At 48.2% G+C, this 14184-nt stretch overlaps 1 protein-coding gene across 15 annotated transcripts in view; it reads right to left on the reverse strand.

Annotated features, from left to right (window-relative positions):
• PROM1 (prominin 1) overlaps positions 1 to 14184 on the reverse strand; it is a 115784-nt gene that overhangs the window by 19519 nt on the left and 82081 nt on the right. For 14 of the 15 annotated variants that reach the window (XM_021101023.1, XM_013978542.2, XM_013978537.2 and 11 more), the window contains 4 exons: positions 11570 to 11633; positions 7821 to 7980; positions 5332 to 5484; positions 666 to 789 (listed from right to left, as the gene is read on the reverse strand). In XM_021101023.1, the coding sequence (XP_020956682.1) occupies positions 666 to 789; positions 5332 to 5484; positions 7821 to 7980; positions 11570 to 11633 (501 nt within the window). The remainder of the gene's footprint in view (positions 1 to 665; positions 790 to 5331; positions 5485 to 7820; positions 7981 to 11569; positions 11634 to 14184) is intronic. The other variant, XM_013978548.2, reaches the window with a different exon arrangement.

The raw sequence follows: 14184 nt of genomic DNA on the forward strand, positions 1-14184 counted from the left end.
GGTCAAGTGTAATGCCATATTTTTTTCTCTGACAAATAAAAAGGATCTCAACTTATTAAATAAAAACCCACTGCTGGAGTTCCCTGGTGGCTCACTGGGTTAAGGATTGGCATTGTCACTGCTGTGGCTCCGATTCAATCCCTGGCCCTAGAACTTCTGCATGCCATCGGCACAGCCAAAACAAACAAACACAAGCAAACCCAACTCCTCATCTTTTGCGCTTGGAGAAACCTACAAGATACGGGGAAATAAAATTTTGGCCTCCCAAGAAATAGCAACAACAACAACAACAACAACAACAACAACAAAAAAAAAAATAGGGAGTCCCCGTCGTGGCGCAGTGGTTAACGAATCCGACTAGGAACCATGAGGTTGCGGGTTCGGTCCCTGCCCTTGCTCAGTGGGTTAACGATCCGGCGTTGCCGTGAGCTGTGGTGTAGGTTGCAGACGCGGCTCGGATCCCGCGTTGCTGTGGCTCTGGTGTAGGCCGGTGGCTACAGCTCCGATTGGACCCCTAGCCTGGGAACCTCCATATGCCACGGGAGCGGCCCAAGAAATAGCAACAACAACAACAACAACAACAACAATAACAACAACAACAACAACAACAACAACAACAAATTTTGGCCCAAGCCCTTCGTCGTGGGCATGAAAACCATATTTACCTGGAATAACTTTTTGCTTTGATAAGGTTCACAGACCAGTTTTTCCATGTTTGCACCAAGGACAAAAGAAAGAACCACGAGGGTCATCAATAGCCAGCAAAAGAAGAAACTAAATCCAACTCCGCTGGGGAGGGAAAAAAAACAGAAAGAAAGTTAATAACTCTACAAGGCGTCATTCAGTAACGCCTACCAGGACTTCTCATTCCATCTGCTCAGTGTATAAACTGACCTGGCGACGTCAATTTCCTGCAGGTTAAACAGTCAGCGCCCCCAGGAGTGCAGACAGGAAGCCGTGAGCGCTGCATTCTCCAGTCCCAGGCGCCTCTTTAAGGGACACATATGACTTAGTCCTTGACCTGCCTGGAGCCCAGCGCTGGGGGTCAGAGGTGGGCTCTGGAGTCTGTGCAGTATGGACTAAGGCTTTCTAGTGAGCGAGGAGGCTGTGAGGCAGTGTCAGTGAAAAACAGGGCTGCCCTATCAGGGAACAAAGGAGGCTGCAGCCACCAAGCCATCGCCTTACAGTGGCCCAAAGGTGAGCCCTGGGGGAACTCAGGAAGGAAACAGGATGGATGCCCGCCACCTAGTGGTCAGCCGCTGTAGTGCCCCCACCTCAACCCCAGGCCCCCAGGAGACTCAGGATGAGAAAGCAAAGGATGCCAGCCCCAGAGAGCTGAGGTGCACGTCGCAGCAATGATTTCAGTGAGCTCCGACCTTTGTATCTTCCCATACATAGCAAAGCACTAAATTCCCTAGCTTGAGATGTCTGGTTTTCTTTCATTTACAGTCATCTTTGGATGTTCTGACTCCTTGGTTTTTGTTGCAGAAACTCCTACAGATCCTGGCTCTTCCCTCACCTCTTCAGAGCAGTGAGAGGCTGTGTTCTGGCTTAAGTCCCCAGGAAGTCCTTCAGATAAAACAGAGCTCTCAACTTTTAGGGTGTGCATTTTTTTTCAGCCAATGGTGGGAAAGGTACTCTTAGGACCCTGAAAGGGCTGACGTAGTTTTGCAGCCGAGAGATGGCAGGGAGCGGGCAGTGTGAATGGCAGCTGGAGAGGCTGGGAGGGGAGTCCTGGGCAGGCCTGGGGGAATCCAGGGAAGAAGCTGCTGAAGACCTTTAGGCAGAGCAGGAAGGATGGAAGGACAGGTGTCCAGGTAGAGGAGGACGCCACTGAGCAGACTGTTTCTGGACCCGGATGGTGGGCTGACACCATCAGCATCAGGGAGCGGAGTTAGCGGGTGAAGGAGGCATGACCCGGGCGTCAGCGGCACGCGGTGAGGACTTTGCACTGGAGGTGGAGGGATGGGGGCAGGGGTGGCAGGTGCCAGGGCTTGTCAGCAGCAGGGACAGGGAGGGAAGGGAAGATGGACTTTTGGTCACGTTGCCTGGGAGACGGCTTGGAGGAGATGCTGCGGAGGAGTCCGCTGGGTGTTTGGAGCACAGACGCCTGGATGACAAGTCTACTTTAGGGAATCAGCAGCTTAGAAATGGTGACTGATCCGGGGCTGGGGTTGGAGGGAGAAGCAGCTTAAGACTGGGCCTGGGGGGTGTCACCATTTGAGAGAAGAGGATGAAGAGAGAGAGAGAAGGGAGCTCCATGCCATCCTCGGACAGTGGGCAGGGTGGGCTGAGAGCACAGCAGGCAGGGGACAGCCCGAGATGGAGCCACCCCTCTGCCTCTGGCTTGGCAGGTGTGTGAGTGCAGGTGCTTCTGGAGGTTTGGGGGTGGAAAGTTGGTGATGGCTTCCACTTTCTCCATGAAGAAAGAGGGAAAGCCATCTGCCAAGAGAAGAGGAAAATAAGGAGCATGGGCGTATCAGAGTGGAAAGGCCACTGCGGAAGGCAGGCAGGCAGAGAGGGAGGGAGGGAGGGAGGGGGTGTGGGAGGCAGGGAAGAAGGAACTTGCAGGGCTCTGGAGAGTCCACTTGAGATGAGGAATCGTAATTTTGTAGGGATCCTAATATGCCCTGTTGGGTGACTTCTCTCCAGCAGTGCTCAGTTGCCCGGTGAGAGCAAACTCTAAAAGCAATCCAGATGGAAGAGCCCCACCCTACACTGCTGCTGGTGCACAGCAGGAAGGGCCCTTAGATTTGTGAAGGCTGATGTCCCAACAGCACTCCCTCGGGGCAGGAGGGCAAGTGCTCAGGGCACAATTAGAAACGCGTGCACCAGCTCTATTTGCTGGAGGGCCCGCGATCAGGCCGGACCTTCTCAGACTGACAGGGTGACTGAGTCCGGAAAGGTATAAAGAAGGGAAAGGCGTGCGAGCGCTCTGCCGGGCAGCAGAGTTCCAGCCGTGCACCTTGGTGTGTGTGCATGTGCGTGGGTGTGAATATTAGAGTTACACAAATGATCAAAAGCTCCAAGAGAGGTGTGGCGTTCCCACTATGGCTCAGCAGGTTAAGAACCCAACTAGTATCCATGAGGATGTGGGTTCGATCCCTGGCCTCACTCAGTGGGTTAAGGATCCAGCATCGCCACAAGCTGCGGCGTAGGTCACAGATGGGGCTCGGATCCGGCGTTGCTGTGGCTGTGACTCCCATGTGACGCCTAGTCTGGGAACTTCCATAGGCCATGGGTCCAGTCCTAAAAAGAAAAAAAAAAAAAACAAAAACAAAACTAACTCTTCAAAACAAATCCGCTGCTCCAATGAGCATGCTGTCAACATTCCCAGCCTTTGCTTTCTCAACGCAGGTACCCAGAGCAGGAAAAGGCCCCTTCCTGCCAGGGGCCTGCTGCGTAAGGTCAGCAACATAAGAATGGCTGCTGTGCTTAAAAAGGGTTGTAGAGGAGGAGGAGACGAAGAAGAAGAAAAAACAAGAACAGAAGGATGAGACGCAACGAAGCCTGCATGTGGCCAGCAGGACCTAAAATACTATCCGGACTCGATAGGAAAAGTTTGACTCACACGGTTATAATGACACATGCATGATGTTGTGGGCGCTCGCTGGACAGCTTAGAAACTGCAGTGTCCGGGAGAGACAACCTCATTATCCTTTCGGTGGTCACGTGATCCCCGCCCACCCTCCCAGCCCCCCCCCCCCCCAGGAGCTGACTTCACACCACTCTGAATGCCTCTCACTATTAGCGCTAACACGGTGAAAATGCTTCTCTGCTCAGGATGCTTCTTCCATCGTTTGGTCTATTCCCTCGAAATAAGTCCTCGAAAATGGAAATGACCAGACCAAGGGCCATGGTCTCCTTATGGCCCCTCCTAGAGCCTGACAAACTGCTCTCTGAAATACCTGCAACAGCCGAAACTGCCCCTGGCAACATCTGGCATTAGCTTTTCTTCAAAGGTCTGGATAATCTGGGCATTGTTTCAAGAGCTACGACTGGCAGTTTTATGATGGGCTTTCAGCCCCTTAAAACCCCCACCACTGATTCTCCATAAGCTTATCAGAAAAGTGAATGTTTGCTTCTTTTTTAGGGCTGCCACTGAGACACATGCAAGTTCCCAGGCTAGGGGTCAAATCTGAGCTGCATCTGCGACCTACACCGCAGCTCGTGGCAATTCTTTAACCCACTGAGGGAGGCCAGGGATGGAACCCAAATCCTCACAGACACTACATCAGGTTCTTAATCTGCTGAGCTACAACGGGAACTCCCAAAAAAAAGAGCATATTGAGTTGGAATCCAAACAGCTTCCCCTCTGGGAAGCTAATTTAAAGCTTTTAGCCTTGGTTATTGGTTTACATTTCTGGCTCCATCTCCAGTCCCACCCATCTCATGCTCGCTATGCTGTTATACCCTGGTAGTTTTTTCCTTCAAAAACATGAACTTGGATAGGAAAGATATGAATGCAATTGAAACAGAGACAATTGCTTCAGTCCCCTGCAGGCTCACTGTTTGCTGGTACCACACCTGATCTCATCACCAATTTAGGCTACTTGTCGAACTCCCAAGGGTGCCAGGTGGACAACCTCTTGTTCTAAATCAAGTTTCTAGAGGTTCAAAGTGAACAAGCTGGCTGACCCTACAGAACAGTGTCTGATACCAGGTCAGTCTTCAGCAAGTATCTGGTGAATGGGTGAATGAATAGATGAATAGATGGGTGGATGAATGGATAGGTAGATGGATAGACAGACAGATAGATATGGAGGAAAAAAGAATTAAGAATGAAGAAAGCAAATAGAGTGGGATGGACTAGGAGTTTGGGGTTAGTAGATGCAAACTATTACATTTAGAATGGACAAGCAATGAGGTCCTGCTGTACAGCACAGGAAACCACATCTAATCACTTGTGATGGAACATGATGGAAGGAAGATAATAAGAAAAAAAGAATCATATATATATGACTGAGTCACTTTGCTATACAGCAGGAATTGACACAACATTGTAAATCAACTATACTTTAAAAATAAAAATTTTTTAAAAAGAAAGAAAACTTGGAAGTAACTTCCCTGATAGCTGCTGTAAAGAGGAGCTCACCACATATACATTCATATTCATATAAACATTGCTTTTAACCTTGTCTATCAAAGTGTAATCAATCTAGAGTTTTCCTTCGCTTTTTATGCTTCATGGGACTGCCCAAACCGCCCCCGGGAGGCCTACTTCACTGGAACTCCCAGGGCTGGACCCAGAGGTCACCGGGTCCCTGTCCCACCAGGGTCACCTCCCTGCCTTTCCACCCAGCGACACAGCCAGGAAGGGCAAACACTCACACCATGAGAAAGACGCCTCCGGTGTTGGAGATGAAGCCTCGGCCGGTTGGGCTGGCGCTCTGGTCGTAGCCGTATGTGCCACACAGCAAGCCCAGGGAGTAAAAAGTCGCTATGAGGGTCAGCAAACAGCAGGCAACCAAGCAGCCCAGCCACCTGGCGGGGCAAGCACGGTGTTAGCAAACGTAAGAGGTGACATCCTCACGACACTAAAGCTGTCGGACCCGTGCGGGAACAGCTGGGTACCACTCGGCAATCAAATATCAGATCCCTCCGTCCCCCCAGAGGGGGACGGTGCTGTGAAAAGACCCCTTTCCACCTCGCGTTCGCCGGTCCAACCAAGGTGAAGTTCATCTTGGTTCTGCCGGACTCTCAGCGGCCAAGGGGTTACTGTTTCCTTCCCTGGCTTTACTTCCATGGGGCCCAGAAGCAAGGCTACTGAGGCCCATACCCCTCAAGACTTTACATCTTTCCACGGTCCCTGATGCTGTACGTACTTATTATAATGATGATGAGATGTGGACAGTCTATGACTAGACCACAGATAAAGAAATAGGGAGGTCTTCCCCCCAGTCTTTCTTTAAAATGTTTTGCGGTTGCAGGAATATTTGGGAAGCGCGGAGAGAATGCTGTTCTTTACTGAGCCAGAAACGCTCTGTGTAATGAGCGCACTGAATATTTTAGAATTTTAGGAGTGTCCTAAATCAAATGCCTGCAGAATGCAAGACTCGAATTTGGAAAGGTCCTGCGAGCCGTTTTTGGATAATGGATCCTCAGTTAAGTCTTACATTCCCGGAATGGGCATCAACCTTTTCCAGCAACCGAGGAGCATTCAAGGGTGGAAATGCTCTCCAGCCTCTAAAACGGTAAAAACGAAAAAGCCAACCAACCAACCAACCAAACAAACAAACAAAAAAAGAATTTACTTCTGCAACAAAAGCTGCCACTACAGCCTTTCATTCAATTAAGAACAAATTTGATAACTATAATAATAGCCACCAGCACCCATCCTGTGAGGTTTTGTTCCAGGCACCGAAGACACAAAATTAAATAAGCCATGGAACCTGGCCTTGGACAGTGAATGCATGCCTCATCGGGCTTCCTGAAATTTCTTTTAAAAATACTCTTAAGAGTCTGAGGGCAGGGAGGGGGGTGGAAGGAAGGGGGAGCTGGCTTGTCAGCAGGTCATTGTACCATCCCTTCCCTCTGTGAGACCCTGGCCTCTATGAAGCTGTAACTTCATTGAGAAAGGGTCTGTCCTAGGTTTGTCCTGACACCTGTTGGGGTGGCCAAGCCACTGAGGAGGAAACAGCTTGCTGACTACAGATGGATAATTAAGGGCAAGGTCAGGTAGGTTCTGGAAAACCCACCTTTGCAAAGCTGTCATCAGCTTTAAATACGTCACTTTACCTCCCTGAGCTCAATGTCCTTGTCTATGAAACGGTCTTCTAGGCAGAACCCGACCCGGGGGGGTTGTATTAAAAGAGATCCATGCGGTCAGCACGTGGTAGGCATATCGTGATTCTTTCCTAAAGGCGAGCGACTATTGCTATTACTTTATTCTTTAGCCTGGGTTCTTGCATAATACATAACCCAAGTGAGGAACGGAAGTCTCTGGAACTTTCGTGGGTCTGGGCAGTAGGTGCAGCTCCCGTGGGCGGGCGTGGGGCTGAGCCTTTCAGAGCAGAGCGTGCATCTTACACGCCCCTGGAAATACCTGAGCCTCCACGTCTCCCCATCCCTTGCCCTCTTGTCTGAGGGGACCAGCCTCCTCTCCCAGAGCCAGACCCTACCATTAGCGTTTTTCTAAAGGGCAAATGGCTGGGAAGGACAGCCGCTTCAGACCACTTGCTGGTTCCAAGGATGCTCTTTCTGTAAGAACCCACTTCTCTATATATTTATTTTATAACAAAAAAGAAAAAAATACTATCCAAATACCTTCTTAATTCTTTTTACACTTTAAAATCCTGATACACGCCTTCGATAATTATAATCAAGATTCCGGAAGCCACTAAAGACATCAAAATTGTAAAGTATTGACCATTTGGCTCAAGAACGTCCAGTCCTCAATTTTTTTTTTGAGGGGGGGGTGTGCTGTACCCGTGGCATATGGAAGTTCCCAGGCTCGGGGTCAAATTGAAGCTACAGCTGCTGGCCTACACCACAGCCACAGCAATGAGGGATCGGAGCCACGTCTGCGACCTACACCACAGCTCACGGCAGCGCCGGATCCTTAACCCACTGAGCGAGACAAGGGATCGAACCTGTGTCCTCATGGATACTAGTTGGATTCGTTACCACTGAGCCACGACAGGAACTCCCCTCTTCGGTTTCTTAAATGAGCATAAACCAGAGTGAACATGGAACACATTATGATGTCTTTGTACAATCTGCTCTCATGAGATCATTCTGGCTAAAATGTCAGATTTTTACCCTATTGCATTGCAAGTTTCACTCTCCTGGTGGACCTGCTCGGAGGAGGAGGCACTCACCTGTATAGATCATATTCCTCCAACACACGTAAATAGCGGTGGATGTAATCTTCCGCTTTCTTAAGGTAGCTACTGAAATACGACAGCCTGTCCCGAATAGGAAACCCCTGGCTCGCAGTTTCGATATTTGAACCAATGGAATTCAAGGCCCTTTTGACATCTGGAAACAAAAGATGGCTCAGTTATGCATTTTCAAACCTAGAGGAAACAGGAACTGTGTTTTGGAACTCAACTGAAAAGTGTGAACCCTTTTTGGTTTTTTTCCATGTTATGTATGTGTGTTCAAAGCATGAAAAAGTTCTAGAACAAGCATGAATGTAGCCAAGGCCATCGGAAAGCAATTACTTAACAAAACAGCAAGCTGATGAGAGCTGACCTTAATGACATGGTGCTGAAATCAAGCCAGAGTTTTCTTCTACTTATTTCACTAAAAAAAAAAAAAAAGTATCAAGTGATTAAAATGTACTGAGTGCCTACCACGGGCCAGGCATATTTTGTAAATGTTAACGCTTTTCTTAGTCCCATTTCACTCGCTGAGGCTCAGGGGATTAAATCACCTGCCCACCTGTCTGTTTTTCAGAAAGCACTAGAAGGGGGATGAAAAAACTCGGGTTGATCTAATTGTTAAACTTAAGTGATTTTGGAAAAATAATTTCATAGTATAATAATTCTTCCATCTACAGAATGGCACTTGGGAACACACTAATTTTCCAGGACCAAGTTTTTGAACAAGGGGCCCCAGGTGACATTTTTGTCAACATTTTATTTGATTCCAAAAAAACGGAGACATGATCAAGTCCATCTGTGTCTCTTACATGCAAAAAAGCAACCGTATTCCCAGCGGTCAACGTGTTCCTGTTAATATCCATCCCGATCTTTCAGAGAGGAGCTAAGTTCCAGTTTTCTGCAAAGTATTCCTCTGTCATGTCAGGTCCAGGGATCAAAGCCACCAGGGATGGGGGCTGTCACCTGGTCCGACACTCACACAAGATCGGAAGGTGGCTTTATCCACCGGGACTCTTGACGGGGACATACTAAAAACATATGAATCAGTTCCAAGTCCCCTGAGCCGGAAAAGCAGATCAATGTCTTTGCAGCGACAGGAACAAGGTGGGCCGTCCTCACACCAGGACCCCAGGGCCCCTGTGGAACTGCGGGGAGGTGGCAGCACGGTCCACAGGGAAATTACACAGCAACCGTGGGAATCTTTTTCAAAGTCGGTGGTTCACCTCGGTATGAAAGTTCGAGAGCTCAGAGGAGAAGCACTCACAGTGGCTCAATGGCTTCTGCGCATCCTGCGTGGGCTGATCTGCGAGTCTGCTTTTGAACCCTGGGGTTTCTGGGAGTTTGAGAGACGTGGTCTGGAGACGCCCCCTCTCAACTCAGAATCCAGCCCCTTCTGCTTCTCGGGCTGTGCTGCCTTCCCCAAGCCCAGAGCCTTGGTGACTCTGTACGGGGCTGTGCCCTCTCTCAGCAAATACCCTCTTTGGGCCTCTGTTGGGAGGTTGCTTCCTCCAGGAAGACTTCCGCTGCCCTCTCCTCATCTCCGATGACCACGTTGGCAGAGGGTGATAAAGGACATCTCTATACATGCCCAGCTGAAGGCTGGGCAGGGGCAGGCCTTCCTCATCTCCCATCCCCAGAGCCCAGCAGCGCCTGGCACACGGCAGGCACTCCAACCAAATATGTGTGCTGGGTAGGAAGGAGGGCTCACGACAGGGGAGCCAAGGGTTATCTGTTTTGGAAGGACATGAAGATTAGCGCTGGGTCTTTGGCCTCGTGGCACTCGCTCGGATTTGGGAAAACTCTGGCTTGTGACCGGGGAATGAAACTGTGTATAGCGGGCCTCGCTCACACAAACCGCACGCCTCGCTTGGCCAGACTTACAAGGGTGGGCTGCAGGTATCTGGCAGAAGAGGTCCAGAAAGGGGCAACAAAAAACAGTAAACACAGGGATTAGCAGGCAGGTGGCAATCAGAGGCACAGTGTGGGTCTGCCCTCAGAGGCTGGCCTAGGAAAGCGTGAACTTTATGTGTGGTATCTTCATATTTTAAAGCAGCATCTTAGATTAAACGGAAGGGAACCCACAAAATAGCCACATTTCATGTAGTAGGACAAAATCCCTTTTATCCAAAGTCGTAATGGGTTGAAAGAACATTCTTGGGGGGGAAAAATCAAATGCCTGTAAAACAACATTTTTAAACCAGTCAACAGATAAAAAGAAGCAGTAATAGATGACTTAAAAAGAGAGAGAGAGAGAGAGAAGACAGTCTTACATAGTGTGACCTGGAGGTTGGCACTTGCCATCCGCCTCTACACGGATTGAATCATGAGCCACTGCAGGGGCCGGCCCTCAACACCCCCTGAAAGGAGCTCAGGGGGGGGACCAGGAGGGAGGCGCTCTGCGCTCTGGGAAAACTGGCAGAACAGGTGTTCAAACAGTTAAGACATTTGCAGGAGAAGATTTGCTGAGCCCAATTCTTGCATCTTCTCGTATCGAGAAGAGCACTAAAATCCTTCAATGGTAACTGCTCCTCGAGACCAGCAGTGACCTTCAGGAGACCAGCAGCGACCTTCTGCAACATGTGTGCTCGGGTGCATGGACCTCCCCCTCCACCAAAATCATACATTTACCGACATCCCTCTTACCTCTTTGGGGCGGTATTTCAGAGCTATCTGAAATGCTGCGTCCCGGGCTAGAGTCCTCATTTTGCCGCAAATCAAACGTAACTCAGAACTCTCACATTGTGCTTTTTTTTTTTTTTTTTTTTTTTTTTTTAATCGACAACAGCATCAAAGGTGTCTTCTCTTAGCAAACGCTCCTGGTTTCTTCCCAATTCCTGCACAAAGATCTGCCTACCCTGCATTCTTTCTCTGTACATTCACCCCAGAAACCATAACCTGAATTCAACATTGATTCGGTTCATTTGAGACCAGGGGGACTCTCTCAACATCAGCTCAGCTTCTCCAAGATTGTAAGCAACCTTAAGACCCTAAAGTAGCATTACATCGGCATCAGAAGGTCACAGCACATTTTCCTAAAGAGACAAATAAATCCCTATACAGAGTATACTTTTTTTTAAAAAAAGGCATTTTAAGTTACATTAGAAAATAAAGTAAATTTACAGGGAACACAATCAAAATGGGACCCTCAAACTGTAAACGCTGGCTGTGGCTGGCCCTGATTGCTCCTGATGTAGGAAGCCTGGCCATCGCACTGTGGCCCTCGGCCAGGCCACTTCCGGCCGGCGGGGGCAGGTTAATCAGTGGATTATAATGTTTACAAATCCACCTCACTTGGTGAAGGCAGTATAATATTTGTTTGGTTGCTAAGGTTTCAGTGAGAGAATATCTTTTTTAAGACAGAAAAAGAACACCGTTCTTTGGGGTTTTTTTTTGTTTTTTCGTTTGTTTGTTTGTTTTGCTTTTTAGGGTCACACCTGCAGCATATGGAAGTTCTCAGACCAGAGGTTGAATCAGAGCTACAGCTGCCGGCCTACACCACAGCCACAGCAACTCGGGATCTGAGCCAGGTCTGCCACCTACACCACAGCTGACGGCAACGCCAGAGCCTTAGCCCACTGAGTGAGGCCAGGGATCGAACCCGCATCCTCATGGATCCTAGTTGGGTTCATTACTGCTAAGCCACGAAGGGAACTCCCAACAATACCATTCTTAACAATGCATTTCTTTGTGCTAAGCAGCCAACCCTTAATGAGGAGAGATACCAAATGGCTTGGGAATCTCACCTGCTATGATGTTCACAGTTTCATTTTGCACTCTCTCAGGTATGGTATAAAGATAATTATAGCCCTAAAAAATAGTTCAAAGTAAATTGATATACATAATAAGTCAAGAGCAATTCACTAGTATTCTCTCTCTCTCTCTCTTTTTTTTTTTGTCTTGTTAGGGCCAAACCCACGGCACATGGACGTTCCCAGGCTAGGGGTCAAATCGGAGTTGCAGCCACTGGCCTACACCACAGCCACAGAAACGCCAGATCCGAGCCACATGTGCAACCTACACCACAGCTCACAGCAATGCTGGATCCTTAACCCACTGAGTGAGGCCATGGATCAAACCCACATCCTCATGGATACAAGTCAGATTTGTTACCACGGAGCCACAAAAGGAACTCCCACTAGTATTCATTTTCACTTAGGCTGGAGTAGAGAAGCAAATAAAAACGAACATTCATCTTAAAAGCTGAAATGGTCATGATATGGTCATTAAAAGTCTAAAAAAAATATTCCCCTTTAAAGAGGACTTTTTTAAAATTGTATCCATTCTTGGAGTTCCCTGGTGGCTCAGTGGGTTAATGATCTGGTGTGGTCACTGTTGTGGCTTGAGTTCAATCTCTGGCCCAGGAACTTCCACAGGCTACAGGTGGAACCCAAAACAAAGAAACAAACAAATAAATACCCATTCAAAAGCATGTTTTAAAAAGCATGTTTTTTTTTTTTTTTTTTTTTTTTTTTTTTTTTCGCTTTTTAGGGCTGCACCAGAGGCACAAGGAGGTTCCCATACTAGGGGTCCAATCAGAGCTATGGCCGCCAGCCTACACCACAGCCACAGCAACTTGAAATCCAAGCTGTGTCTGCGACCTACACCACAGCTCATGGCAACGCTGGATCCTTAACCCACGGATAGAGGCCAGGGATTGAACTTGGGTCCTCATGGATTATCAGTCAGATTCGTTTCTACTGAGCCACAACGGGAACTCTTGTTTAAGAAGTTTTTAATGTTTAACTTTTTTTGTCTTTTTAGGGCTGCACCCGAGACATACAGAAGTTCCCAGGCTAGGGGTCGAATTGGAGCTGTAGCTGCCAGCCTACACCACAGTCACAGCAACTCGAGATCCTTAATCCACTGAGCAAGGCCAGGGATCAAACCATGTCCTCGTGGATACTAGCGGGGTTCATTAATCGCTGAGCCACAACAGGAACTCCCTAATATTTAACGTTTAATTCATGTTAAAAGTTTACCTGGATCTATACCAGTGTTTCTCAACTGGGGGCAATTTTGCCCCCAAGGAGACATCTGGCAATGTCTGGAGACATTTCGGTTATCACAATTGTGGGGTGCTATTGGTATTGTGTGGGCACAGGCCAGGATGCAAATAAAGCTCCAACAGTGCATAGGGCAGCGCCTACAACAAAGAATTACCCAGCCCAAACTGTGCTGCGGCTAAGAAACTCTGATCTGTACAATGCCCTATGTGCAGATATAAAGTGAATTTCTAAAAATAGAATCTCACTTTCCACTGCAATTACACAATAAAATTAGAGATCTAGTCTCATAGAAAATAATGATGGCCTAATCCACAACTTACAAAGAATACAAATTGTAGTGGGGCTAAAATGAACACCTGAACCACCACACCACGCTAGATCGCTTTGGGGCTAAATCCAGGACAGGAAAATGTCATTATTTCCAAGCAACTCAACTAAACAGCCTGCCTTTCTTCTGGGAGGGGTTTAATTTGTGTCTCTTAACCATCTGCTGGTGTACGGGGGGGACCATATAATGATGACAGCCTCTGATGGACTTGAAGCTGTCCCCTTAAAATGCATGTGTTGAAATCCTAGCCCCCTAAGCGACGTTATTGGGAGGTGGGGCCTTTGGGAGGCTGTGAAGTCATGAGAGTGGGGCCTGCATGAATGGGATTAGAGTCCTTTGAAAAGGGACCTCCAAGAGCTCTCTCCCACGTGATACAATGAGAAAAAGGTCACCTGTAACCAGGAAGGGGTCCCCAGCTATGCTAGCAACCTGATCTTGGACTTCTGGCCACCAGAAGTGTGAGGAGCACATGTCTGATGTTTATACACCACCTAGTCTACGACTGTTTATTGCAGTCCAATCTAAGGCACAGGCTTTTTCTATCTTTGGATCACCGGTGCCTGCAAGTTTGACATCGGTGCCATAAAAGGAACTCCTGTGACTTCTGTTTCCTCGCCAGAGCTTGTGCTGGTTTGAGTGCAACTCACCCCTCCTACTTTACCTGTGTTTGGACGTGCGGAGGGTACCCCCATCATAAGAGGTTTCACGGCTAGAAGGGGCCTGCTTCCATTCCTTCAGGTCACCAAGCAGGTGACATGAGAGTGCAAAGACCAAGACTCTCTCATGACTTGTTTTAGGGGACAATGACTTTGTCAGTATATGCCGGTGAGTGTTTAATAGCTACTTGATGACTTTCTAGCACCCATGCTCAAAGACGGAGTCAAGAATAAAACAATTCTTTCCCTCTGCGGTTACTGGAGAAATTACAGTATTCTAGATCAATGTGCTCCCTGCCTTTTGCTGCTGTTGTTTAGGGTTTACAGTCTAAGAAGGACAACCAAGACATGAAAGCAATTGTCACAGT

Source organism: Sus scrofa, chromosome 8 (assembly GCF_000003025.6).
Source record: "Sus scrofa isolate TJ Tabasco breed Duroc chromosome 8, Sscrofa11.1, whole genome shotgun sequence".
Classification (NCBI taxonomy): Eukaryota; Metazoa; Chordata; class Mammalia; order Artiodactyla; family Suidae; genus Sus; species Sus scrofa.